This window comes from Brachypodium distachyon, chromosome 4, assembly GCF_000005505.3.
Source record: "Brachypodium distachyon strain Bd21 chromosome 4, Brachypodium_distachyon_v3.0, whole genome shotgun sequence".
NCBI classification, from domain to species: domain Eukaryota; kingdom Viridiplantae; phylum Streptophyta; class Magnoliopsida; order Poales; family Poaceae; genus Brachypodium; species Brachypodium distachyon.
Genome location: NC_016134.3, coordinates 30,654,176 through 30,679,852, shown reverse-complemented (window position 1 = coordinate 30,679,852; position 25,677 = coordinate 30,654,176). Strand labels below are relative to the sequence as shown.

The following is a 25,677-nucleotide window of genomic DNA, read 5'->3' as shown; positions in this document are numbered from 1 at the left end:
CACAGATTCGACTCACGAAAAGAATGAAGGAGAGAAGGAAGAATAAAGCTATCTGATTCAGTGAAAGACAGCATGTATCCAACTGTTGAGACTGAGAGCTCAGTTCAAAAAGTTCAGACACTTTCAGAGTTCAGAGTGCAAGCAGTGAGAAATGCATGTACAAAAGGACCATTTGTTTCAATCATTCATTCACTAAAACAGCCACAAAGTACTCATAAGCAAAAGACATAAGTTAGTGAAGGAAAGGGGGGAGGGGGGTGGATCTCAAAACGACATGATCATGATCCAAAGATGAATAAAAAAGTGCGTCGAAAATTCACAAATGTGCAAGGGAACACTGGGTCAGTCATCTATTACACAACAACAATTGGAGATGGCCTCTGGCCTCTAGTTTCTACCTCCATGCTTCGATCCGTTCGGCCTTGGAATTTATCCGGCTCACGATGCTCACACCCCTTGATTTCTCAGCTGTAGTAACGCCGCGTGTTCCGCTCTGCCCCTTGCCGTTTCTAGCCCTCCTGCTATTCAGGCTACGGCTCCCTCTGCCCTGAAGTGAGTTCACAGCTGTAGCAAAGGAAGCATCAGCAGTAGCGGGAGCAGGTTCGGAGCAACTAGCGGAGCTCTCCATGCTCGTAGGGACATTACTTTTCTGGACAGTAGAAGCTACAGGCTTGTCTTCAGGACTGTGTGTAGGACTGTACAGAACGGGCTCCTCGCTGACGAAAGAGGGACGCCTGGATGCTTGCTCAGGTTGACAATCAAGGGGGAGGCTGGGGTTCTGATGCCCATTTTCATCAGACGAGTCCTTTTGGGGCAAAGATATGTCCTCGAGGTTGGACTCTTCTCTATCCTTGAGGGTCTTCTGTATTAGCATCTTGAGGAAATTCATCACTTGCACCGCGTACATCAGTGCAGTCAAAGGATCTGCCATCTGCAATTACATGTCTGAAACAGTTAGCATCCAAGTAAGTGATCGTTGCTTGGTATGCTATTAGGACAATGAATCACCTGAGTCATATTTGGTGCGAAAACCATAGCAACATTGCGATCATTCATCTTGTTTATCTGTTCTTCTTGGACGACATCAGCCATCAAATTAACAGCCCAGTCAAGTAAGGCTGCTTCTGTCGGTGGAAGGCATTTGGCAACCCGTGCACAGTCCTCTTCCGATTGGCATTGCATCACCTGTTCAGGTGGGATAGAATCCAGCACCCCGCTTGGGAGTTCCCTAAACCAGGCCTGAAACAATAAAAAATGTAAGGAATGGGCATAATTTTATCATTAAGAGTGCTGACTGACTTAAGGACAATAAACTTTTGGTGTCAAATAAGTTGATCAGACCACACAGATGCACCCAAAAGCAGCATTGGATTCTGCAACACAAGAATGTTGAAAAGAAGCCGCAACTCTGGTTTCCATTAGAAAACAGTCTGGAATCTCCGACAGGTGTGGAATCAGCATTGGACAAACATTAATAAGTGGTGCTCGGTGCTGTCATTGGAATGGCATAAGCTACATGACAGAAGAAAAAATCTTACTTTGATTAGACCTGCCAAACAGTGAACGTCAATGCCATCCGGCACATTTCCACTATTTAACTGGTCTCTCACAAACTCTTCCTGGCTATTCTCCGCATTTATACGAAAAATACCTTCTGCCTGCAAAGTTAAAAAAAAAACACTAAACTGATCAGAACTCAGAACAAGCTACTCAAAAGGCACTGATAAAAACACAAGTAAGAATCAATTAAAATGCTAAAACACGATACCTGAAGACCGCCTTGTTCATAAAGACGTCTTTGCATCATCAAGAGAATTGTCGGAACACTATTTCCTCTGGAATCATATGAACACTGCATTGATTGTGTTGAAACTCCGAAGACACTAGCGCTGCATTTCAAGTTTGAATCAGCTGAAGGACACCAACAGCACAAGTAAACATGAACTGGAACAAATAATAATAATGCTCCAAGTGACACTTTTCCATAAAAATAGGAGAACCTTGCAAGTGAGGCCAAGGTATCATTTCCTTTTTGCTTTTTAAGACAAGTCTAGGTATCTTTTGAAGAAACAGAGTTCAACAATTTCGATGGTATGCAAGAACACTCAGATCTCGTAAGTTATACAAGACCTCTGCAAACTGTTGCATGCTTAAAAACCTGACATCAACATAAATGCAAGCACAATTCACATCAATTTAGGTGTTGAATATATTGGTTTACTAACTAAAGTTCGTAAGGAGACTATATTTTTCATTTTCTTTCAGGAGTCAGGACGTTTGCTCATTCCCGAAGTTTCCCAACTACTGAACAAGCACAATTCATATGCTCCAGTTCTCTTGATCTTATACTAGCAATCCTCCAGTTTGAACTTGAAGATAAGTTCTAGGTGTTTGTGCCACTTTATCTTCTTTTTTAGGAAATATGCTTCCATCCTTCTATAAAGTAGAAACTGAATAGAGAACCATTTAGCTTATTATTTTTAGATTGCCTAGAAGCAATAATCACATCCTGGAATTCGAAATACAAGACAACAATACAATATACATATTTACTTCCTTTTTTTCGGCCATGTTTTTCCTTTTTCTAAAGGAACGTGAAGCAGGATTTTTTTTATTAAGGCCACTAAAGTCTGCAAAACACAACAAACAGATACAGACAAATGGTAACAAGCAAGGTGCGGGAATCCTCTGATCAAGACAAAATATGTCATTACCAAATCACAAAATTTCTAACAGTCTCTCTTTCAATCTTCCTATATTGAAGAGCATGTAATAATCTAGTCCTTGACATACCTAGGTCAATCAACAGAATTCCTAAAAGTATCTGGGTGTTCCATTCACGGTGACACCTTCGTTCTTATTAGATTGGATTCAACAAATTTATATGCCAGGTCATGTGTGTCCTACTGTGTATACATAACGAGCATGGGATAAAAATAATAAAAGAGTGGAGTATTACCGGCACCGTCGTATAAATTGTGCACTGAATGCAAGCCTCAGTAGAAATACTCCATACATAGGTATAGCCAGCATAAGCGCTCCTACCAAACATGCCAATAGGTGGTACAGCTGAGCTAATCCAACAAGAAGTAAGACTTAACAAACGGCAGGAGTGTGCCACAAACTGTTGCCTTTTGATTTTGGAAGCATACTAAAATAATCATACATACTTCCTAACACAATACATGGATATTGAGTGAACAAAAGTTTCTTTTGGTGGGTTTGCTTACAAGTCAAAACAGGATTGAAGTTGGTGGGAACACTACGAAATGCCAATGCTGCAAAGGACAGCAAAAGATGAAGCTAGTGACCAAAATGGTTGCCATTACTTGAATGCAGAAGCTTTATGATTTTAAAATTTGATCCTGGTCTTTTTTTTCTTTACCTAAAAAAAACAAGACTCTGTGTGAGTGTGCCCTTTCGTTTTCAGCCTCATTTAAAGTTTCAGATACTGCTACTCCTTGCCAGATAACCAGTTACAGGAAAATCATGTAACTCTTTCAATAACAGGCATTGAGAGCAATGATTGGCTAATTATTAATGAACACAAACTAACATTTTTTGAATGATAGAACACAAACTAACTCGTGGTGGTGCAAATCCTGCCCAATATCATAAACAGTTGATCTATATCATAATGCAGTCCCAGCTCAGGCTACCAAATGCACACATAATTCAAATGCTATCTAAATCCCACCTGTAAAACAAAGAACAATTGTCCACTCCACCAAAATTCAGATCAAATCATCACAGGTTGCTATGCAAACAATGCTATCTAAATCACCACAGCGAGTAAAATCACAACGAAAATATGCAAACAGTAGCGTCTGGACACTGAAAAGTGAAAACTGCTGATCTATTAAAAACCAGTATTTCAGGCGAACCCTATCTGAACTTCAGAACTTTTAGTAAACAGAACTGCCGTTTCTGAACAAACGTCAATCATTTCTGCAATAGTTCATACCGAAACAAACAACACCATATATGCAAAAGGGTGAGGCTAAAAATGGCGTCTTTCAACGAATTCACATTCAATTCGGAACCGAACACTGGATCCTCCGAAACAACTGAATTCAGAACAACGGATACATCTATTTGTAGCCTGCGAAACTAATACAGAATTAGAAGTTAAGAACCAGCTGATGAACGTGGGAGAGAGTGGGGAGACGGACCTGGCACTGGGAGCGCGGCGGGGCACCTCGGGCTCGAACTCGACGGGGAGGCCGAGGAAGCCATGGAACCTGTCGAAGGTGACGTGCGCCACGTGCTGCACGTCGGTGGGCAGCCCTATCTCCATCCCGCCTCCGCTGCCACCGCCGCCGCCGTCCGCCATGCACCGGAGCAGCGACTTCCGCAGCAGCTCGAGCAGCAGCGCCAAGAACGACCACCGCTCCTCCTCCTCTTCCCGCGGCGATCCTCTTCCGGCCTCTCTCTCCGCAGATCCCGCGCTGCTGCGTCTCTGGAGCACGTCGCTGTCGGATAAATAGCTCAGAGAGGAGGAGGAGGGGGAAGGGGAGCCGCGGCTTGCGGTTGAAGCGAGGTTGGTCGGGCCCCGGAACAGCGCCACCTCCGCCATTGCTTTGCTCCCTCCGGCAATTATTGCGGAGCCGATTGTTAATCCTCGTAGTGGAGTTCTTGGTGCTCGCTCTCGATTGGGGAATTGGTTTTGGTTGCGGCGGTGGTCCAGAATCCACAACAGAAATCGAATTCTCGGCCGCGCTAGAATTATACTAAAAATCCAAGTGGGGGAACTGTGGAAGAGATCTTTAATCGAGAGAGGGAAGAAAGGGCGGACTTTTAATCTCGTCGTGCGTTTGGTGGCTCAACTGATGATAGTGGACAGGAGGTGGAGCTGGATTGAGCTTGAAGGGAGGGTCAGTGCTTATTGCTGCTGCTGGTGGTGGTGGTCTGGATCGATGATGACGAAGAAGACGATGATAGGATCATCAAATTCATCACTACTCTCCTTCGGCTGCTTCCCATTCACGCTTAGGCAAGATGGAAGTAGATTGACCGCAGGAAAATGGGCCTTTTTTTCTGTTTTCTGTCCACCGAACAGCATTATGGCTTTTTTTTTTTATTTCTGTGCCCCTGACTGTCCTAGCTCTGCTCTCAGGAATGCTGGCCTCATAACTGTGTTCGCTTATACACTTGTTCGCTTTCTGCTTCCTCGCAAATGCCCTCACGGAGCACCTGCTAACGGTCAAACCCTTTTGACCGTTTGCTTCTGACGGGTGGGCCGCGTGGAGTGCTGACAGGTGGGACCGGAGCCGCGTTTCTGGCGTGTGGGGCTGTGAGGAGACTGTGCAAGCGGGCAGGTCTTAACGGGTCTGATTACCTTACATGCGGGCCACGTCCGTGTGTCCTGACAGGTGGGGCGGTCATCGTTAATGACAGGTGGGCCGAGAAAAGGCGGACCGTTGGGGCTGAGCCAGAGGATGACAGGTGGGCCGAGCCAAAGGATGACAGGTGGGACGAGGCTTCAGATGACAGGCGGGGCCAGTGTCATCTTTCCTTACATTTGGAGCCTACTTGCTCTCCTCTACTCTCACCCAAATTCCGACCAGAACCCTAAATCGGCGGAGGACGACGACGGCGCTGCGGCTAGTAGGTGTGTAGAAATGAACGGGAGGTGGCGATGGCGAGCACTAACCCACCTCCGCACCACAACGTTGGTAGCTGCCGCCGATTCGAGGAGGAGATATTTTGCCGCGGGAGCCTGATATCCGGCCCAATGTGGCCGAGATAGTGATTTCCCGTGCCTCCGGAATGGAAGAGAAGGCGGCGAGGCTGCGAGGTAAAGCCATCGTTGCTACCATCCAGACAGGATCAATGCTCAATCCGTCGGCCACTTCGGCTGAAGAGGTCATGGCAGCTCTGAAGCAGCGCTGCAACTTCAAAAGGGGAGTGCGCATCACGGTATGTCCTACACCCGACAACTTTCTGATTCTCTTTGATTCGAGTGATGATTGCACGGCAGCGGTGATGCAATCGATGCACATCAGGTGCCCTGCCGATGACATCTCATTTCGCCGTTGGACCTCCATCTTCCGTGGAGAGGAATCAAAACTGCCATTTAGTTGTGTTCTTAGCTTGGATGGACTGATGGAGGATGCGCAAGAGCTGGAATTTGTGAAGAATTTGATTAATCAGCTAGGAGGCGAGTTCGTGGCAATTCTGCCTAGGACTGATCTGCGCTGCGTGAAGCTCAGGGCATGGATGCGTGATCCTTGTGCCATCCCCAAGCGGGTGCTGATTAGAGTGCCTACTTCAGCCACACAACCAGCTCCTCAATATGTTGATGAGCTCCTTGATGATTCAATTGCAGCGGGGGCAGAACCAGAAACCAGACGTGTTGTGTCGTTCGGTGTCATCGTCCACGTCCATGAAGTGGTCGATAGGTTTCATCTTCTTACCGATGGTTCGGACCACAACAACATGGACTACTCTGATTCTTCTTCAGATGATGAATCTTATCTGGACTATGGTGGTTCTAGAATACCGCGAGGAGATCTCACTCGCCTCCATGAGTTCCCCTGTTTTGCTGGCGTTGTAGATGGCTTAGGTCCTCCAAAAGGAGAGGTTAATCCATGTTGATGTTGTGTTCTGTTTAATCCATGTTGATTTTGATGTATGTTGTCTATGTATTAGTATGTTGTCCGAAGCTACCTATTTGTACTGATCAAGAGCAGGTTGTTGCTCTTTATCTGAACCTGGGCATGTACTGTTATCGGCACTTATCATGTCCTATGAATTTCTTTCGCAATTTTATTTCCTCCAAATTGATTTCTGACTGCACAAATGAATAACGAATGGAAAATTATACAAGATTACCAAATTTCAATATGTTTTGAGAAGGTTGACTTTTGTTGACCAGGGAATTTATAGCGACATTTGGCTGTCCCAGCCCACCCAAAAGGACAATTTTGGAGGAAGCTTAGAAAGTGAACTTGTTACAAACTGATTTCAGACTGCACAAATGGAATCCGAATGGAAATTTATGCAAGATGACCAAATTTCAACTTGTTTTGTGAAGGTTCACTTTATTGACCAGGGAAAAAATAGTCACATTTGGTTGTCCCAGCACACCAAAATGGCTGCAGTTGAAAGCACCCCCAAGATTCAACCTTCTCCAAATTATTTTATGATTGCACCAATAGAAAGTACATCAAAAGTTTAGAACACTGCTGAAATTTCAAACTCATTTGAGAAAGTTGACTTCGCGTTGACCAAGATTTAAATCCACTCAAATCCATTCAAATCTGCAAAAGTAAAGAGTTTTTTTGAAATTTTCTATGAGAAGTCAAGTACTAACAATGTTTGCACACTTCCAATAGCTGTTCCACAACTTCAAATCATGTATGCCGTATCATTTTGGCCCAAACACAACAAATTTAACTGAATTTGAAATTCAAAAAATACGAAAACACGTCCAAATTGAAAATGCTTTTGCATACATGCAATACATACCAAATGTGCTTCGTGTGCCAAATTTTACAAGATTTGGACAAAGTTTTAAATTCAAATGTCAAAATGAATCGTTTCTCCAACATCTCCCTATGTGGTGTAATGTACATGAAGTACATTGTGAAATTTAGATAATGCTCTGATATTTTTTATGTGATGAAGTCTCACTAAAAATTGACACTTGCTGAAAATCATAATTTTCGGACAACTATTTCATATTATCATTTTTATACTATTGAGTTAAGTGTAAATCACAGCAATGAAGGTATAAAACATTTAATTTTTATTTCTGAAATGGTTTGCTAATTTTTGAATATCAAATTCACTAAAGTTTGCTTGTTTTTCACATTTTTGATGTCAAATGTGTGCAATACTAATCCTAGAAGATTTAGGCAGCTTTGTGAGTGCATCGCAAGTGTTTCCACCAAATATGAGATTTTCTGGACTTGGGATACAATATCTTCGTACATTTTTTGAATTTCTGAGTTTATTTATGAAAAATAGATAAACCCATGGAACTCAACAGAATGATGAGAAAATCAATGAAGAAAAGTTGTGTCTGGACCATACAAGTCGAGCAAAATTGGATTCCATCTTGTTAAGTCCAATTTCAAACCTATTTGTGCATGAAAACAGGGATTTCAGCACACCAAAATGGTTGCAGTTGGAAGAACCCCCAAGATTCGACCTTCTCCAAATTATTTTCTGATTGCACCAATAGAAAATACACCAAAACTTAAGAACACAGTTGAAATTTCAAATCCATTTGAGAAAGTTGACTTCGCGTTGACCAGGATTTAAATCCATTCAAATCCATTCAAATCTGCAAAAGTAAAGAGTTTTTTTTTAACTTTTCTTGGAGGAGTCAAGTACTAACAATGTTTGCATACTTCCAATGGCTGTTCCACAACTTCAAATCATGTATGTCGTATCATTTAGACCCAAACATAACAAATTTAACTGAATTTGAAATTCAAAAAAATATGAAAACACGTCCAAATTGAAAATGCTTTAGCATACATGCAATACATATCAAATGTGCTTAGTGTGCTAGATTTTACAAGATTTGGACAAAGTTTTAAATCCAAATGTTAAAATGAGTTAATTTCTCAGAACCACCTGAGGGAGATGTGGTGCAATGTACATGAAGTACATTGTGAAATTTAGATAATGCTCTGATTTTTTTACTTGATGAATGTATCACTAAAAATTGACACTTGCAGAAAATCGTAATTTTCGAACAAATATTTCATATTATTAACATTATTATACTATTGAGTTAAGTGTAAATCACAGTAATCAAGGTATAAAATATTTAATTTTCACTGAAACCTATGTGTTTGCGTTCTAATAGGTTACAGTGGGTCCAATTGACCTTTCTTAAATTAATTTCTTGTGTTAAATGTATTGAAAAAAGTGATTTTTCATTTAATGCCGAAATGTGGTGAAAATCCAAAATATGTACGAAATATAGTAAAATTGCTCCAGAAATTCAAAAATTCTTTGAGAAGAACAAGTAACATGTAAGGTTACCAAACAGAAATTCTTATATGGTCTAAACCTTTATTTACAAACGTTTTGGACCCAGCACTTGAAAATTGGATGAAACTCTATCAGTGGCGGGTCAAGAAAAGCCCGCCACCCGACACTGATAGTTATGGCCGGTTCGGACATGGATCCCTTGACGTACGTTACCCTGCAGTTTGATCACTGGTAGGTGGGCCTCATGCCTGACAACCCCACATGTCAGTGACTCTATGTCAGGGGAGGCTACGTGAGAGGATCTCCTTCCGGTTCTAGGCCTATCTGAAAAGCTACTGCTCATTTTTTTTTCTTGTTTTTCTTTTTCCTTCCTTTATCAAAGCGGGACCCAGAGTGAGTTGTAATCAGACTCACTTTTTTTCAGTGTTTGTTGCATTATTATTTTCAGTGTTTCTTGCATTATTATTTTCAGTTTTTTGCATTATTATTTTCAGTGTTTTTGCATTATTATTTTTAGTGTTTTTGCATTATCAACGATTCTTGCGGTTCATTTCTGTACGAGATTTAATCTAACTAAAAAAAATTCGAATGGATCTTGAAAATACATATATTTATATAGTTCATCTCTCCAGCATTACATATAGAAATATATAAAAAAGGAAAAATACATATGGAATTTTATTCAACGCTCATGGTGATCTTCTCCAAGGCCTTGGTACATGTCTCGAGTGGACCGATCAACGACCGGAGCACTTTGACGAAGACTTGTACTGTCGACGGCAGCGGCGAGGGTGGCAGTGGCGACAGCGGAGGCGGCGACGCACGGCGGGGCCGTAGGAGGGGCTGGAGGCGCCGGTGGTGGAGGAGGCGGTGGCGCAGGTTGCGGGGCCGGTTGACGTACCATCGGCGAAGGAGCAGGCTGGGCCGGCGATGGAGACACGGTCTTCCTTTTACGGCCGCCTCGCTTGATGCCAGACATTGGCGGAGGCGGAGGCAGCGTCGGAGTTCGACGCCGTGGTGGAGACCGACGGCGTCCACGACCACCGCGGCCAGTGCAGCGCCGCCTACTACGGACTTCATCTTCGTCCGATGAAGTCAAGAATGCCGTCCATCGGTACGGACTCTCTCCGTCGAGCTCCCTATTCTCCGCTTCAATGGTGGAGCACTCGAAGGAGTCCCCAGACCACCGCGCCATGTCGATGGATCTTTAGTATCAAGGAAGAAGGCAAGATGGAAAGGCCGGAATGATAGCATGGAATATGTAGGCACAGAGCTCTTTCGAGAGACTTCCGCACACCTCCGCAAGTCAAGCTCCCTATTAATTAAGGGATATTGAAGGCCAGGGGGCACGCGGTAACACATCTGTTTCCCATGCAAGTCCCTGCAACTGCCAACACACGCCAGTTTCCCATGCAAGGCCGCCGCGCACGCCTCCGCAAGTCAAACCGCTCCGGCGAAGAGTCCCTGAGCATTCATGCAAACCGCTTTCAAAGCCCACCACCCAACACTCATCACCGGAAAGCACTCCCCTTCCCCTTACCATCGCTATTTAACCCGGCGCCATGGAACTACTTCTTTCTAATCTTCTCCTTCTTCTACACATCTTCACCTCTCTCCACTTCTTCTGTGCGGTTAACCGACGGGCAAGGGCGTTCCAAGGCCACACCTTCCACCCGCCGCTCCTCACGGAGGAGCGGTTGTTCCCACAGGGCGTACTTGTGGAGCGTACACTCCAAGTGTGGGCGATGTCACGCAGCAGGAGCGCGATGGCGCTGGTCAGGGACTTCCTCCACACCGGTTTCTTACACAGGGAGGCCGTAGGCCCTCCAATGTACCGCATGGAGTAGCTTCGAGAGGATGGCGTCGACACGGGCATACTATTGCACCTCACCAACAGCCACGACGCCGAGTACCTCCTTGGCCGCGTGTACTGGTGTGGATGCGAGTTTATCGCAGTCACGCTGTACAACGTGTACACCAACACGGCGAACACGTTCCCCCATGCCGGCCAGATGCACGGCATCCCGTACGTCATGCCGAAGGTGGCGCTGGGTGGAGGGGCCTGACGAGCCTGGCGTGGCAGCGGTGGAGGAAGCCGGCGGCCAGCAGTGATCGGCCGCGATGTTTTATATGAATGCCATTAATTGTCAAGTTTTATATGAATGCCGTTAATTGTTAGAATTTGCACTGCATGTTCTATGATGATGAATTGTTCTATGATGATGAACCGCTTTATTGAACTGCCTGTGATGTGATCGCTTCCATAATTGTGATTGTAAAGTTTTATATTAATGTCGTTAATTGTTAGAATTTGCTTTCTTCGACTAGGCTATGTAGACGCCGCTTTCCTTCGCAAGTCTCGCCGGCGAGTCCACGGAGGCGTATCTAGCGGCCCCGTTGCGAGGGCGAGCACGGAGGCGTATTTGGCGGGGGCGGCGGCGTATTTGGGAAAGGGATGAGAGAGATAGGCTTCCCTTCGCAAGTCTCGCCGGCGAGCCCACGGAGGCGTATCTGGCGGCGCCGTTGCCAGGGCGAGCACGGAGGCGTATTTGGCGGGGGAGTCGGCGTATTTGGGAAAGGGGTGAGAGAGATAGGCGACAGACCCACCTGTCACTTTTTTCGTCGCCCCACATGTAAGTTAAGTCGACCTCCCGCACCTGTCAGGACGTGGCCCGCATGTAAGGTAACCAGACCCGTTAAAACCTGCCTGTTTGCATTGTCTCCTCGCAGCCCCACACGCCAGAAACGTGGCTCCGGGCTCACCTGTCAGCACTCCCCGCGGCCCACCCGTCAGAACCAAACGGTCAAAGGGGCTTGACCGTTAGCAAGTGCTCCGTGAGGGCATTCGCGAGGAATCGCGAAACGAACAAATGTAGCAGCGAGCATTGTTTCTGGCCTCGGGTATAACAAAGTACAGCTAAGGAAAGAGGGGCACAGAAATCAAAATCCCTTTTTTTCCAACCATAGCTCTCTCTGTCTCTCCTTTCTCTCCTGTCTGTCAGGACTTTTTAGGATCATTGGATACTCCTTTTACCAGGATTTGGACCTGTTAGGATGTACTCACCCAAGTGAAAATGTAGAAAGTAAAATAGACTCCGTTCGTTCATAAATTCTTGTCGTTATTTAGTTCAAATTTATACTAAAACAACGACAATAATTTAGAAATAGAGAGACTAATTTTTATCTCCATAATTTCAGTAAAATTAAAAAAAATTAGGAATGGAGTGAGTAATTTTTATCTCCATAATTTCAGTAAAATTCAAAAGACTATTCTTGTGGAAAAAAAAGCCTCTTGTGAGCTAGCCGGGTGCAGGGAAATACTTACAGACATGTATATGTTTGTCGCTCTGGAACACACACACCCCCCCCCCCCCCCCCCCCTCGTTCCCCAACTTAAATAAACGTGAAAAAAGAACTACAGAAATCTCTGGCTTGAAAAACATCAGAGTTTCAGCACGTGTAAGAGACAAGTTATGCTTAATTAGACCATATATACGCATCTTAATGATGCAGAGGCCAATAATGAGAGAAGTTGTGTCAGGCCATTTACAGGAGTAATTAAGATGATAGAAATTAACCTGCATAAGGTTGAAGTCGATCCATTATGCTGAGAAAAGCATAGGATCCTTCTGCCCATCACGTGGATCACCTGAGAACTGGCAACAGAAGACAAACAGTTAATGATTGTATTCAAATTTCAGAGAAGATTTGGAGCTCAGTACCTTAAGACTGATATGCTTTCCTGGTTTTGTCTTTTGGACAGGAAGAAACAGCAATGGTACACAGTATAGCAGCACTACATATGAATAAGAGCAAACATTTTAGACTGTTTTAAACTTATAACTTATTAGAAACTCCATTTCTGAAAATAAGATGTGCTAGCTTCTGGTACTTTACTAGGGTTGAGGAGAAGTTACTAACTCCGTTTCTAAATAATAGGTGTTGATAGTTTTTTCTATAAATTAGGTGAGAAGATCCTATATTTAAAAACTGACGATTGATCATATTTACAGCACCATCTGCAGCAGTTAAAAAATTACACATGATTGTATTTGGCTGCATACATTTGCAGCTACCTTAACCAGTGAAACGAATTTAATTAAGATGTGCATAGCAGCATCCTGAGTTTTTTTAGGGGAAGCAGCATCCTGAGTGAGGAGTGTGCCCGTCTCCGGCGACGCAAAGAAGTGAGGCCCGTTGGGTATCTCATTGGGTGTGGTGGGCTTGGGCTAAAGGCCTATTGATCTATACTTAAAATTCACAGAGAAAACTACAAACTTGGGCTTACAGAAAAAAAAAGCTGGCCTATTACTAATGAAAAATCCGGAAAGCCCATGTAATGTAAAGCCCACTACTTTGTCTACAGTATGGGCTTTTCTGCATTCTGTATTTACCTTACTTAGTTGACTTAGTTTCTCTCAAAAAAAAAACTTAGTTGACTTAGTTGCACATTAGTACATTGTGCAATTTAGTACTCTCTCGGGTCCAAACTAATTTCCGATGTTTTGTTCACATACCTACGAACCTGATACTGAAATATATGCTTATGTTGACAAAGCTGCAACGATCAATTTTAGATGTTAGTTTTGTTTTCTGAAAAAGGAGGCCGCTGTTAATTAATTAGTACTACTCCTAGTAAAAGGTAAAAGTTGACACGGATAAGTAGTACAAGCTGGCAGCTCTGGTTAATGTATTACGTATTGTCACTGTTGGGGAACTGCGCAGGTGCAACAAGTACAGTTGCCACCGAGCACCAGATCAGCTTGTGAGTTGCGACCGATAATTGGGCCGGCCACCGACGAGCGATGACCTTTGATCCACAGTTGGGCTGCCAGCCAACTCGGCCCCCAAGCCACGCCGGCCTCATCGACAGATCTCACACGTAAGATTGATCCATGGGCTCGATGAGCAACAACTGAGTACACAACAGTGCTGGCTAGCCTAGCTAGAAACCAAATTAGAAATGATTACATTACTATGAAATTTTTAGGTTTTCCATGAGAGCTCTGCCCTAGCCGTCACCGCTGAAGATTTAGCGTTTCCCTCGCCTCCGGCCACCGTCTTGGTGATGTGAGGTGAAGGAACCTCGGTTCCTCCTAAGAGTATACAGAAGTGTTTGCTTATTTCAATTGTTTGGTTTCGATTGGCAACGCACTGGCGGAGGTTGCGATGCCGTCATGAATAACGGTACTCTGGTTCTTCCTCTGCTGTGGTGGTGCCTCAACGGGCGTTGCTGTGGAGTCAAAGATTTTGGTTTAGTGTACCCGATCTTGTGGATCTTGGGTTTGTATACTTGCAGATCCGTTTATACGTATCTGTTGAGGTTTTGTTAGTGTGTCATGGTGCTTTTGCTGGTTTTATCTTTTGTAATTTTGAAATACCTCTCCGGCGTTCTGATGAAGATATTGCGGTTCGACGACCACTACTACAAAAACGTTCATCAGTAACGGTCAAAAATAGCTATCAGTAACGGGCAGACCGCCCATCACTAACTTCCTGCTACTGATGTGGGGCACATCAGTGACGGGCAGTCAGCCCGTTGCTGATGTTATGCACATCAGTGGCGGGTCCTTGTAGGGACCGACACTGATATCAATTTTCACATTTAAAAAAAAAGGCTGGACTTTGGCCCAGCCCGCACGTTCCCGTCGCCATGCTCATGCCTTAGGAGCAGGCATCCCTGCTCGTTCCCCGTCGCCGGCATCTGCAGGCAGCCCAAAACTCGGAGATCTCCCCAGCCAACAACGAATCGATGAATAGAGATGATCGAACACACAACATGGACACAAATCAGATCAAGAACCATAGCTTGGACACAAATCAGATCAAGAATATGGCATTGCTTCACATCAAGATCCAAAAATTGGATGAAACACAAGGAAAAAAAAGAACCCTAGCTAGTCCCGAACGCAACCCACTGCAGCCCAAACCTAACCCATGCCGCCGCTCGCTGGAGACGCCGCCGCCGCCACTCCCTGCAGGAGGGACAGACCGAGGAGAGATTGGGAGGGAGGTGGTGGTGGCAGGGAGAGGAGATGGGAGTGAGGGAGGCGGCGGCAGCAGGCAGGGAGACGGGAGTGGGGGAGGAGATCGGGAGTTGGGGGAGGAGATTGGGAGTGGGGGAGGGAGGTGGCTGCGGCAGGGGCAGAGAGAGGAGGAGATGAGGGAGGGTTAGGGTTACGGAGGTATTTTATAGGCGCGGGATTGGGTTGGACCTCGATTTGGTTTGTTGGGCCCAAAAAATGCATCAGTGGCGGGCCCAGCTATAAAACCCGTCACTGACGAGGGAAAACATGAAATTTTTTTTGTATTTTTCATATTTCATATAATATAACCAAACATGTGTAAACCTCTTTGGCAATATTGTTTTATGACAAGACGCACACATGTGCAAAAAATTGATACATTATCATGAACGATGGCATAGAAATAGACAAAATATTGGTCATTTGGGCTTAAAACCTGAAGTTCAACTATCAGAAATAACAAGATTGTACTACATATGTCATTTTTAAAATGTTACCATATGATATTATTGTTCCATCATGTTAAGCAGGAAAAAATAAGACTTTGGCAAAAAGAGTCACATTTTTTTGATTTATTATGAATTAGTTATGATTATTTCAATCTTCAAAGGCTCCAGGGGTCATCAGTGGCGGTCCTAACTGTAAAGACCGCCACTGATGTGTGTTCTTGTGATTTTTGCAATTTTTCAAATTGAACCATTAGTGACGGACCTCCCGCGCCCGTTACTAATGAGTGTTCATCAGCGGCGGGCCCAAATGTAAAGACCGCCACTGATGTGTGTTCTTGTGATTTTTGCAATTTTTCAAACTGAAACTTTAGTGACGGGCCTCCCGCGCCCGTTACTGATGAGTGGTCATCAGTGGCGGGCGTGGCGTGGCGTGTCCGTCACTGATAAGGGGTCATGAGTGACGGGCGAGCACGCGACCGTCACTGATGACGTGTCATCAGTGATGGTTGTGGTATGCTCGTTACTGATGATGGTCATCAGTGACGGGCGCGAAAGGCCCGTCACTGATGACTCGTCACATATGAACTGTTTTGTAGTAGTGGACCTGTACGTTTAGGGGATCATCCCCGGCCCAAGTATGTTCAACGCTCATAGCTTCTGATCTTTGTTGATGAGCGACTCAAGGGGCTTTTCGAAACCTTCAAAGGTAATCAACTTCGTGCAGTGATACCAAGTAACAATGTTGCTGCTACAGTCTGATTGCAGTCTCTTTGTTAAAGCCTCAGCAGGATTTCATGTTGCAAAGTATGATATCATAACGAAGATATCTTTAAGAGATTTATTGTAATTCTTAATTATAGGAGTTACCTTATAGTTTCTAGAGTCTATGATCTAAAGCATTGTAACTGTAATGATTCAAAGTTACAGGTAATTTTTTTTTAAAAAAAGCTAGAAACCAAATTGGCGAACCAGAAACGTGCACTTGGACTGGCAACACAAACCAAAGCCATAACCTAGGGACATTTTGCTTAATCGTGTTGCTCAAATAGGAAGCCAAAGCCAAACTGCTTACATACGCAGTAGTACATCTTTGCAGGCAAACTAAAACGGATTAATACAAATTAAGTTCACGGAACCACGGTTTTTGGGCAGTGTCGCTGAATCACAGTTAAAGAAAAACGTCCACATAATCACATTTTTTGAGTCAAGTTGTCTCGGTCATCTCAAAATCGGGTGTGTATCGGTTTTACCTGAATCCTTTCAGGTGGGGCCCACCTGTCGGACGGCACGTCGGCCCCGAAAGCTTGAGGGAGGGAGAAGCGGACTGAGGGGGGTTAATCATGGGCTAACGGGCCGGATCGGGTTGGGCGACGTGGCGTCCAAGAGGTGAGCCCCACCTGTAGGAAATCAAGCAAAACTGCCAAATGTGTGGAGAGATCGAGACCACGTACTAGCTCGTTTAGGCCAGGCAAATCTGTGGAGAGATCGAGACGACGTACACCTTGATCGATCCGGCCTATGGTACCCGGCGTCGATTTTTTTTCCGTACAGACAGATGAAATAAATTTGAAATCAATTCCTTGTGTTGATGTAACTTGTAGTACCGTTACTACACTGTAGTTATCCTAGATATTTATATGCTGACTATCAAGTCCAGGGTTTAATTCCATTCCCCTTTTTTGAGTTTTGTTGTTGTACTCAATACAAACGGTGAGATTCGAACCAGCTGCTGGGGCTCTATACATGTATAACGCCCGCTCCTACCACACTTCATATTTTGTGTGTGTAAATTACATAACACAAGCATGCCCACATTTTACGTGTCTTTTGTGCAGATCACATAACACAGGCATGCGCGCGCGCGCACACTACATATCTTGTGTAGATCACATAACACATTCGTTCACAGTTGCACACGCGCCTGGCGGGCATGACGTACCCCGTGGAGTGGATGAGTACGAACTGACACCGCCGCCTCTTCTGGAGGGTAGCTATTCAGCACGAGAGCGAGCAGCAACGCCATGTAGAACGGTCGCCCTCTTTCTGCTTATTGGCACCGCTCTCTCGCACTCTCGTTCCCAAATCCCCAAGATGCCTCGGCTGGATCTGGACGGCGCCATCCCCCGTCATCTCCTGGACGACGACGAAGTGGACGGCAACGCAGCCGTGAGCCCGCCGCAGATGTCGACGCCGCACGCTCCTTCTCCGGCGTAGCAGCAGCAGCACCACTCCGCCGTCCCTGCCGCATTTCTTTTGTTTATGCTTTTAGTTCTGTTTATGCTTCTTATTATTATCTCGTTTCCTTATATTTCTTTGCCTTCGTTTCTGACCATGCATGCATGCATTCATGCTCCAAGCTAAGCTAGCTAGGCAACTCATCAAAATGTTTTCTGTTTCGTGATTCATTGGTGGGATGGGATCTCTGTAACTCTGGTGAAAGTATATTTGGCTTAAGCTTAATTAGGTGGGACATCATCCACTGCTGCGCTTTGTGCTGGTACTAGTACAGGTCTCAAGTATAAGCATAGTGTGTCACAACAGATATCAGGAATGCATGGCCTAGTGTGCGAGATGTACATTGAATTGTATATAAGGATATACATTGTACACAAACATTGAAAGACATTGCTTTATGTGTGAAGTCTATAGGATGATACTGGTTAATGGTACATTAGATCCTATGCATGTGAATGAGCAAGATTTGTGTTCGGAACACAAATGTCACTTCTTATTTTTGCAAGCTCCAGCAAATGGGTACACAAATAGTGAAAGACAGGGCTTCTTCCAAGCAGGTTTCTTCTTCTGTACGGATTCCAAGCAGATGCCTGATTTCTTCCAAACTTTGTCCATGCTACTGGGCTGCTTCATGCCTTCATCTCCTTGACCATTTCCCTGTTGGCCTTCTTCTTCTTCTTTTGGACCTCCACGAAAGCTGGCTGCCGATCCTCATTCTCCAAAATTATCTCTTCCTTCACCTCCACCAACTTATTCTCTACAACCTTCTTCACCGCCACCGTCTGCTGATGCTCTTCATCTTCATCCCTGTCATAAGATCTACACTCGTGACAGAGTTTACTACCTTCACCACTCTTTTTCGCTGGGTGCCGTTTGCGTCGTGATCGTGCAATAGATCTCCCTGTGGCGGCTGAGGCTCAGCCCCGTCGGAAGCCTTCTTCCCCTTCTTCTCCATAGCCACCCTTCGTGAGATTTCCTCCACAGCCGCGCGGTCATGTTGATACCTTTGCAGTAGCAGCGAGAGGAGAGGCTAGAATGTGCCGATCCTATACCCGCAACTCACCGAGATGAATTATCAGCTTTGGGCAGGTAAAATGAAGATCCTCCTTCGTCACCTTGGAGTGTGGGAGGCGATATAGGATGATGGGGTTGATGAGGAGACAACCAAGGAGCCATAACTGCAATATCTCAGTCTATGCCTGATGACGTTATGATGTCGATCGTGGAGTACGAGACTGCAAAGGTGGCGTGGGAAGCGATCCGGGTGTCATGGGGATCGGCGAGGACCGCGTTGTGGAGGCGCTGAAACAGAGGCGTTTCGACCGCCTTGTGATGTAGGATGGTGAGAATATGTCGGCGTTCTCCACGCCGGCTCAGTGCTCTCTGGTGAGGGAGATTCGGGTGCTAGGAGAGAAGATGTCAGAGAAGACCGTCGTCAAGCTGCTTTTCGCGGCTATGCCATGAAGATTCTCCTCCATCATAGGTACAATTCAGCAGTGGGGGTGACATGAAGACGATTTGCATGGCCCAGGCGATCGGCTGCTTGCGCTTGTTCGAGGAAAATCAAGAAGATAGTGGACGATGCACCATCAGGCAGTTCGGGTGCAAAGAAAAAGAACTCTGGACGTGACCATGCACCGGTGCATCACGGCAAAGATAACGACCGTGGTAAGTAGCGGAAGAAGCATCGAAAATTTGATAAGTCGAAGATCAAGTGTTTCAACTATGATGCAACGGGGCATTTTGCCTCTGAATACAAGGAGCTAAAGAGAGAACGTGCTCATTATGCAGAAGAAGGAGATGGGGATTCCATTGTGCTGATGATGATTGAGGCACTTGAGGAGCCGATGGCTGCCGCAGCAAAGGAACCAGTTGCAGAGGTAGAAGCTGAAGAAGTGGCAGAGATAACCATATATAGATGCAATATTACTCGTGCGCAAGTCAGAATACCGGATCCATCACCGCACCACGCAGCAAACCGAATTAGCAAACATTTGACGTTTCCAGCGGTATTGTTAACGAAAAGTTGGTTTTGGTTACTGTTAACTTTTAAAAAATGATTATTAATAACTAGTACATCAAAAGGTTAAACAGATCCTAGGCTCCTAGGAAGCCGTACTCAAGAAAGGCGAAATTTAGGACTCAGTAAACCTAAGATTTTTAGACAGATCTCTTTTTGCATAATCTGAACCATTTTTTATGGATCAGCATGAGTTTGTCATGTTTGCTGCATCAATCTCAGAACAGCCTAGCAACTGCATCGTTCCAATCGGTCAATGTCTGATGGAGCTGTACAAAACAAATCTGAATCTCTCTATCAAATAAACAGTTCATGTGAAATTTAGAGAGAATCGCGTCCACGCAGAAATTAAAAAGGAAACCTGGCGATACAGTTCAGTTCGAACTCTGCAATATATCTAATACACAGTCTCCAGTGTGATAGCACAACTTAAACTGAAAAAAAGGGGAGAGGCCATACGTGCTCACCTTTGCTCCTGCGGATCCAACGGACCGAGCACGGTGGCAGCGGCTTGGCGAAACCGTGGAGAGCGAGGCAAGCGGAGAGGAAGGTTGATTTCTGGTGGGAGGAGGCTGACCGCTAGGCCGTCGGAGAGGGATGCCATTGCCAACCAATCGCCGCCGCCAGGAAGGTTGAAAATCGTCCTCTCGCTTAGCAGGGCGTGCTGCCGACCGATCGCTTTCTTAGCACGCAGCAGCACGGATCCACGGGCCGCCAGGCCTTGGGCCGTGTTGTCTTGCCTATGAAAAACAGCAGGCCCACTCGAATTGACTTTTCTTGGGCTGTATTGACTTTGCATTTAGCGTTGACCTTATTGAAACTTCATTTTTCTCACGAACGAATACCTTCACCCAAACACTGCCAGAGAGCTAGCAGTTGCAAAGGAGATGATTACCTGTCCTCTCCAGCAAAAAGTAGTTACTGCTAACTATACCTGTCATGATTGTTCGGCCTCGTAGTGTGGAGCTCAAGTTTTCCCTTAACTGGTTATTATAGCTAACATGATTGTTGGCCCGTAAAAAGAAAAGACCTTCTGTCCGTTTTCGTGGGCTATGCACATTTTTCAGGATTTCGGCTGATATTCTAGCTGTTTTCGTGGTCTATAATCGGTTTTTTTGGGGTTTTATGATGATTTTCCAATATTATGAGCCTTGGTACATGTTCTCCGTATGTTTTTGACCGTTCATGAAAAATCACCGGTCTCCATGCGGCAGCGTCACCGGCAACCAATCGCTCATCCTAGAAGCTTCTCCGGACAGGAGGTTGTCGGTGCTCGTCTCTGAGATGCTAGATGTGGAGCCGAGCAGGAGCATCTTTGTCATGAGTTGGAGCCGGGGGGGGGGGGGGGGGGGTGGGGGGCGCGGGGAGTGCTGGTTGAACAAGATGGATTGGGTGTTTGTGGTTGTCTACAACTTGATTAGGTTTGACGGCATCGGTGAGAGTGGTGGCAATACGGTCTTCATTGTGGGTAGAAGTTGCCTCATCCGGCTCATCTTGCAACAAAAAAGGTCATCATCGTCTTTCAATCGAACAATGCACGAATCTCCATCTTGCAGGCGTTCCTTCACGAGATTTCCTTGCCATCTCTACTATGAAGCCCCCTCGGCTGAGTATTTCAGCAACCACACGTAGATCCACATTTATCTTTTTTGTGTAGATCACATAACACAATATTTCATCTTGACATTTTACAAATATGTAGCATACACATGTATCTATTTCTAGAAAAAAATCTCATCCCGAGAGCTTCTCCGGACGGGAGGCTGGCCACGATCATCTAAGATGCTAGTGATGTCTGACATGCAGCTGAGTAGGAGTAGCTTGCTCATGAGTTGGAGCAGGCGGGTGCTGGTTGACAAGAAGGATTGGGTGTTTGGGGTCGCACACAACTTGATTAGGTTCGAGGGCTTCGGGGAGAGGAGTGGCAATGTCGTCTTCATTGTGGGTAGAAGTTGCCTCTTGCAGCTCAATCTTGCAACCAAAAAGGTTATCGTCGTCTTTAAGTCAAGCAATGCAGGAATCTCCATCTCGCAGGCGTGCCTTCACGAGATTTCCTTGCCATCTCTGCTACTAGCCATGAAGCCTTTGAGGACGAGGCGGCTCAAACGGGCGACAGCGTAGGAGGAGGCGGCTGGCGTGGCACGTGTGTAGGCAATGGCGTGGAACACTGAGGCGGTAGCGCAACAGGAGGAGGCCGACCTTTTGCCGCTGCTGCCAATTTCAATCAAAAATTTACGAATGTATGCAACATGCACCCACATGCGCGCGCCGTGCGCGTGTGCCAAGGTGTACTTACACTTTATTTATGTTAATAGAACTTTGTTGTCCACAAACTGAATTTACTTACGCACAGAATATGTCAACAATCTTCATTTCATTGTCCATTGTGTACTTGACAATTTGAACTCCAGCAAATCACCAACCTCTACGCGGAAAGAAATTTGTGGGATGGTTGTTGTCATTTACAGGTTAATCAATTCTTCTTTTTGATCTGGTTTATTTTCCAAGAGTACGTTCTTCCTTTAAATTAAGCACGATGTCCTTCACTACATTTCACAAGACATCAAACCCCTGCCACGTACAGCACACAAAAAAGTATGTGTTACATTACATATCTTTTTGTGTAGATCTCATAACATGCGCACGTGCACACACAAAAAAGTGTGTGCTACACTACATATATCTTTTGTGTAGATCACATAACACACACTCACACCGACACTCACACACAAAAGTGCGTGCCACGCTACATATTCTTTTTGTTTAGATCACATAAGACACACAAGTGTATACCACACAACATATGTTAGTGGGACAACGATGGAAGACCACGAGGCGCGGTAGTGGCCGCGGACAAGCGCATCGTCTTCATCAACAACAATAACGATCGCCACATCCGTCTTGCCTTGCTTGGCGGTCCGTTGGACCTCTATAACGACCTCTCTCACGCGGGCACTGCAACGGGGGCACGTTTGTTTTTATGCACCCCTGAATGCCTTTGGTTCACCGGCAACAACTAATGCAATGCCAATGCGGTTTGGACTGAGTATATATAGCTGATGATCGAGGTGATGGGTGTACTAAGTGTTGCATGCTTGTACGCTGGCTACATTACCGCTGGTGGTCAGTACGTTGCCACTAGATGACGAGTCTTCCTTACAAACAGCCACAACATCAAGGTACCCTTTGCTTCCCACCTTGACCTGTGGTGGCTCCACCAGAGCTCGGCGCTCCTGCCAAAATATACAAGGTTTGTCACATAAAACCATCATTTATATAGGCAACAGTTGAACACTCCAAGGAGTATGGTAGATAGTGCCAACAGAATTCACCCCAAGCAATAAAATTATGAACAGCTAGTATAAAACACTGCTTTGTACAACATGAAATTTCTACTTTTTCTTTATCTCGATTGTATCTACCTAGGTTGTAGGCCTAAAACATAACTGCTGGGGAATACAACACCAGTGGCGCTTCACACTACATATATTTTTGTGTAGATCACATAAAACACACAAGTATGTGCCACACTACATATCTTAGTGTAGATCACACAACACAGGCATGCACGTGCGCGCGGGCACACGCATGTGTCCCAGACTAACTATATATACATATCTTAGTGTAGATCACACAACGCATGCGTGCACGCACAAGCACACGCGTGTGTGCCACATTACGTATATAGTGTAGGAACAACACGCCTGCACGCACGCACAAACGGGATTGGAGTTTGTTATTCATGGAGACCAGAGTGCTTTGAGATCGATACTTAGCTTATCGGGATGGGTCTAACCAGCTAGAGAGTTAGAACTGGTTTTGTAGGATATTCTTTTTCCTATAAGCCTGCACACATGTACGAAGCTCCCCGGTAGCGTCCATTTGACCTTAACTACAGCTATATGTACGCACAGCAAAGCACTGCAAATTGCAACAGCAAGAGCCTTTGAGCGGCCGACAATGAGGAAACCTGACAAGGAGCAAAAATGGCTCCAGTGACGTGGTCACCCGCTATCTGCATACCCCTATCCATCTATCCTCAGCCGTAGGTATATAAGGATCAGCCGGAAGAAAATCTATGGTCGGTGGCCCTAACCGCTCAACCATGGCAGGGCATGAATGAATAGACTATTGCTATCTACTACCATCCACAAACCATATCATAAGGAATTTATAACAAGCAAATATTTAATTAAGTTGCTTCGCCAGTATTGGGATGATATATAACCTGCTGAAATAGGGGAGACAGATTGCTTCATGAGGTCGTCTAACATCCCTTGCAGCCCCATATCAGAAAGAACAATGCCATATCGAGACTTGTTTAAGGTAATTGTCCACAATATCCATTGCTCTGTTGTATACACCCACATGAAAAAGTTTTGGACCTGCAGTACAGTATATACGAAAAAGATTATCTAGTTAATCATATCGCAGCTTGTTCAAGTGTTCACAACACCTAGCTAAAGGGGTAGTCTTCATAGTAGACTAGGTTGAACGAGAAATAGAAGCACACCAAACAGTGAAATACATGGTCTACCATCTGAAATGTACATAAAGTGTATACAAGGATATGCATAGTACACGAAAAGCCAAAGACATGGCTTTATGTATGATGTGTATACAAGGATATGCGATGTACACAAACAGTAAAATGTATGACTTAGTGTGCGAGATGTACATTGAATTTTATATAAGGATATACGTTGTCAACAAACATTGAAAGACATGTCTTTATCTGTGAAGTCTATAGGATGATACTGGTTAACGGTACATTAGATCCTATGCATGTGAATGAGCAACATATGTGTTCGGAACACAAATGCCACTTCTTATTTTTGCAAGCTCCAGCAAATGGGTACACAAATAGTGAAAGACAGGGCTTAATGTCATGTCAGGTGCCACCCCTCCTTATACTCCTCCAACCACGGTGACCTTGCCAATGCCGACCTCCTCCACCTCTGGGCCCAGCAACAGGCTTCAAGTCACGCCCACCGAGTCCCCAGTCGTCGCCGCCACCGTGACCACCATCCTCGCAGCTTGATAGCATTTCCCACACACACGAACACAATGAACACGCAGAGAGAGTTTGCGGCACCGCACACACATGTGCCTTTTCTACTGTTCCTTTTAACAACTTGATTACATCACAATGCCTTAAATAGCTAGCTCACTTATTTTGCAATTGTGACCTTATACATTGCTGTTGCTCTTATAGCTAGCAAGGATTTTTATTCGTGCTCCCTTTATAGTGGACCTAATTTTGCACTTAATTTACTTCAGGCTCCCCTTCAATTTTAGGGCGAGAATGGCTGGCAGCCCATCTGGAGGGTTATGAGCCCACAGGAGTACACTTAGCTTACTGGACGTCGCAAATCAATGGTGTGGTTGGAGCCCATCAGATGAGATTAGGTAAAACATGCTTCATTCATCATATTTTAGTTTCCTTTTTCGTCTCCCATCCTTTTAGTTTCCCTTTTTTTATTAATCAGATATACATGCTTGTCTCATCTTATTTTGCAGAGCAAACCTAGCAAGCACTTGCTATGGCGGTTCATAACCCCATACGCGTTTGTCCAGCTTGGACCGGTAGCGAAGGCCCGGGTGTGGAAGCTTTTCACAGAACGCCTTGACGGATGCCAAGTCATTTTCGACGATGAGCCTTTCAACAGGATCAACGAAGCTGAACTCAACCAAGTCAGGCAACTTCAGGGAGCCCCATGGGTAACAGCAAGTCCATTCAGCATCTTTTTTCTACGATTTTCCTGCATATTGTACCTACTCTGGGAATCTGGCTGCAAGGTTATGTTAGGACGAAGAGCCTGCTCATGAGCGCTATGTTCTGCCTGATGATGAAGATGGCATCGAGGAGATAGCTGAAGAAATATTTGACCTGCTCACTCTGGGTATTTGGGAGCCGCTGCAGAATGGCTATGTTAACTATCCCTTCTGCAATAGACTCGTCTACCTGAGTTTCATGGCTATCTTCCAGCACATTAGG

At 45.1% G+C, this 25,677-nt stretch overlaps 2 protein-coding genes across 3 annotated transcripts; both read right to left on the bottom strand.

Moving 5' to 3' along the window:
• Positions 1–156: 156 nt before the first annotated feature.
• On the bottom strand, positions 157–5,079 carry LOC100826387 (rho GTPase-activating protein 4). Of its 2 annotated transcripts, XM_024463527.1 has the most exons (6): positions 4,173–5,079; positions 3,965–4,102; positions 1,769–1,889; positions 1,539–1,658; positions 1,009–1,239; positions 157–931 (listed from the first exon to the last, which is right to left on the bottom strand). In XM_024463527.1, the coding sequence occupies exons 1-6, from the start codon at positions 4,574–4,576 to the stop codon at positions 395–397; spliced, it is 1,551 nt and encodes a 516-aa protein (XP_024319295.1). In that variant the 5' UTR covers positions 4,577–5,079; the 3' UTR covers positions 157–394. The 2 variants fall into 2 exon arrangements, with proteins under 2 accessions (XP_024319295.1, XP_003577833.1); XM_003577785.4 differs by lacking the exon at positions 3,965–4,102 and having other exon boundaries at positions 4,173–5,073.
• Positions 5,080–17,971: 12,892 nt separating this feature from the next.
• Positions 17,972–20,373, bottom strand: LOC112272366. The gene is made up of 2 exons (XM_024462946.1): positions 20,147–20,373; positions 17,972–18,466 (listed from the first exon to the last, which is right to left on the bottom strand). Exons 1-2 carry the CDS (start codon positions 20,281–20,283, stop codon positions 18,289–18,291), a joined length of 315 nt encoding a protein of 104 aa, XP_024318714.1. The 5' UTR covers positions 20,284–20,373; the 3' UTR covers positions 17,972–18,288.
• Positions 20,374–25,677: the final 5,304 nt, after the last annotated feature.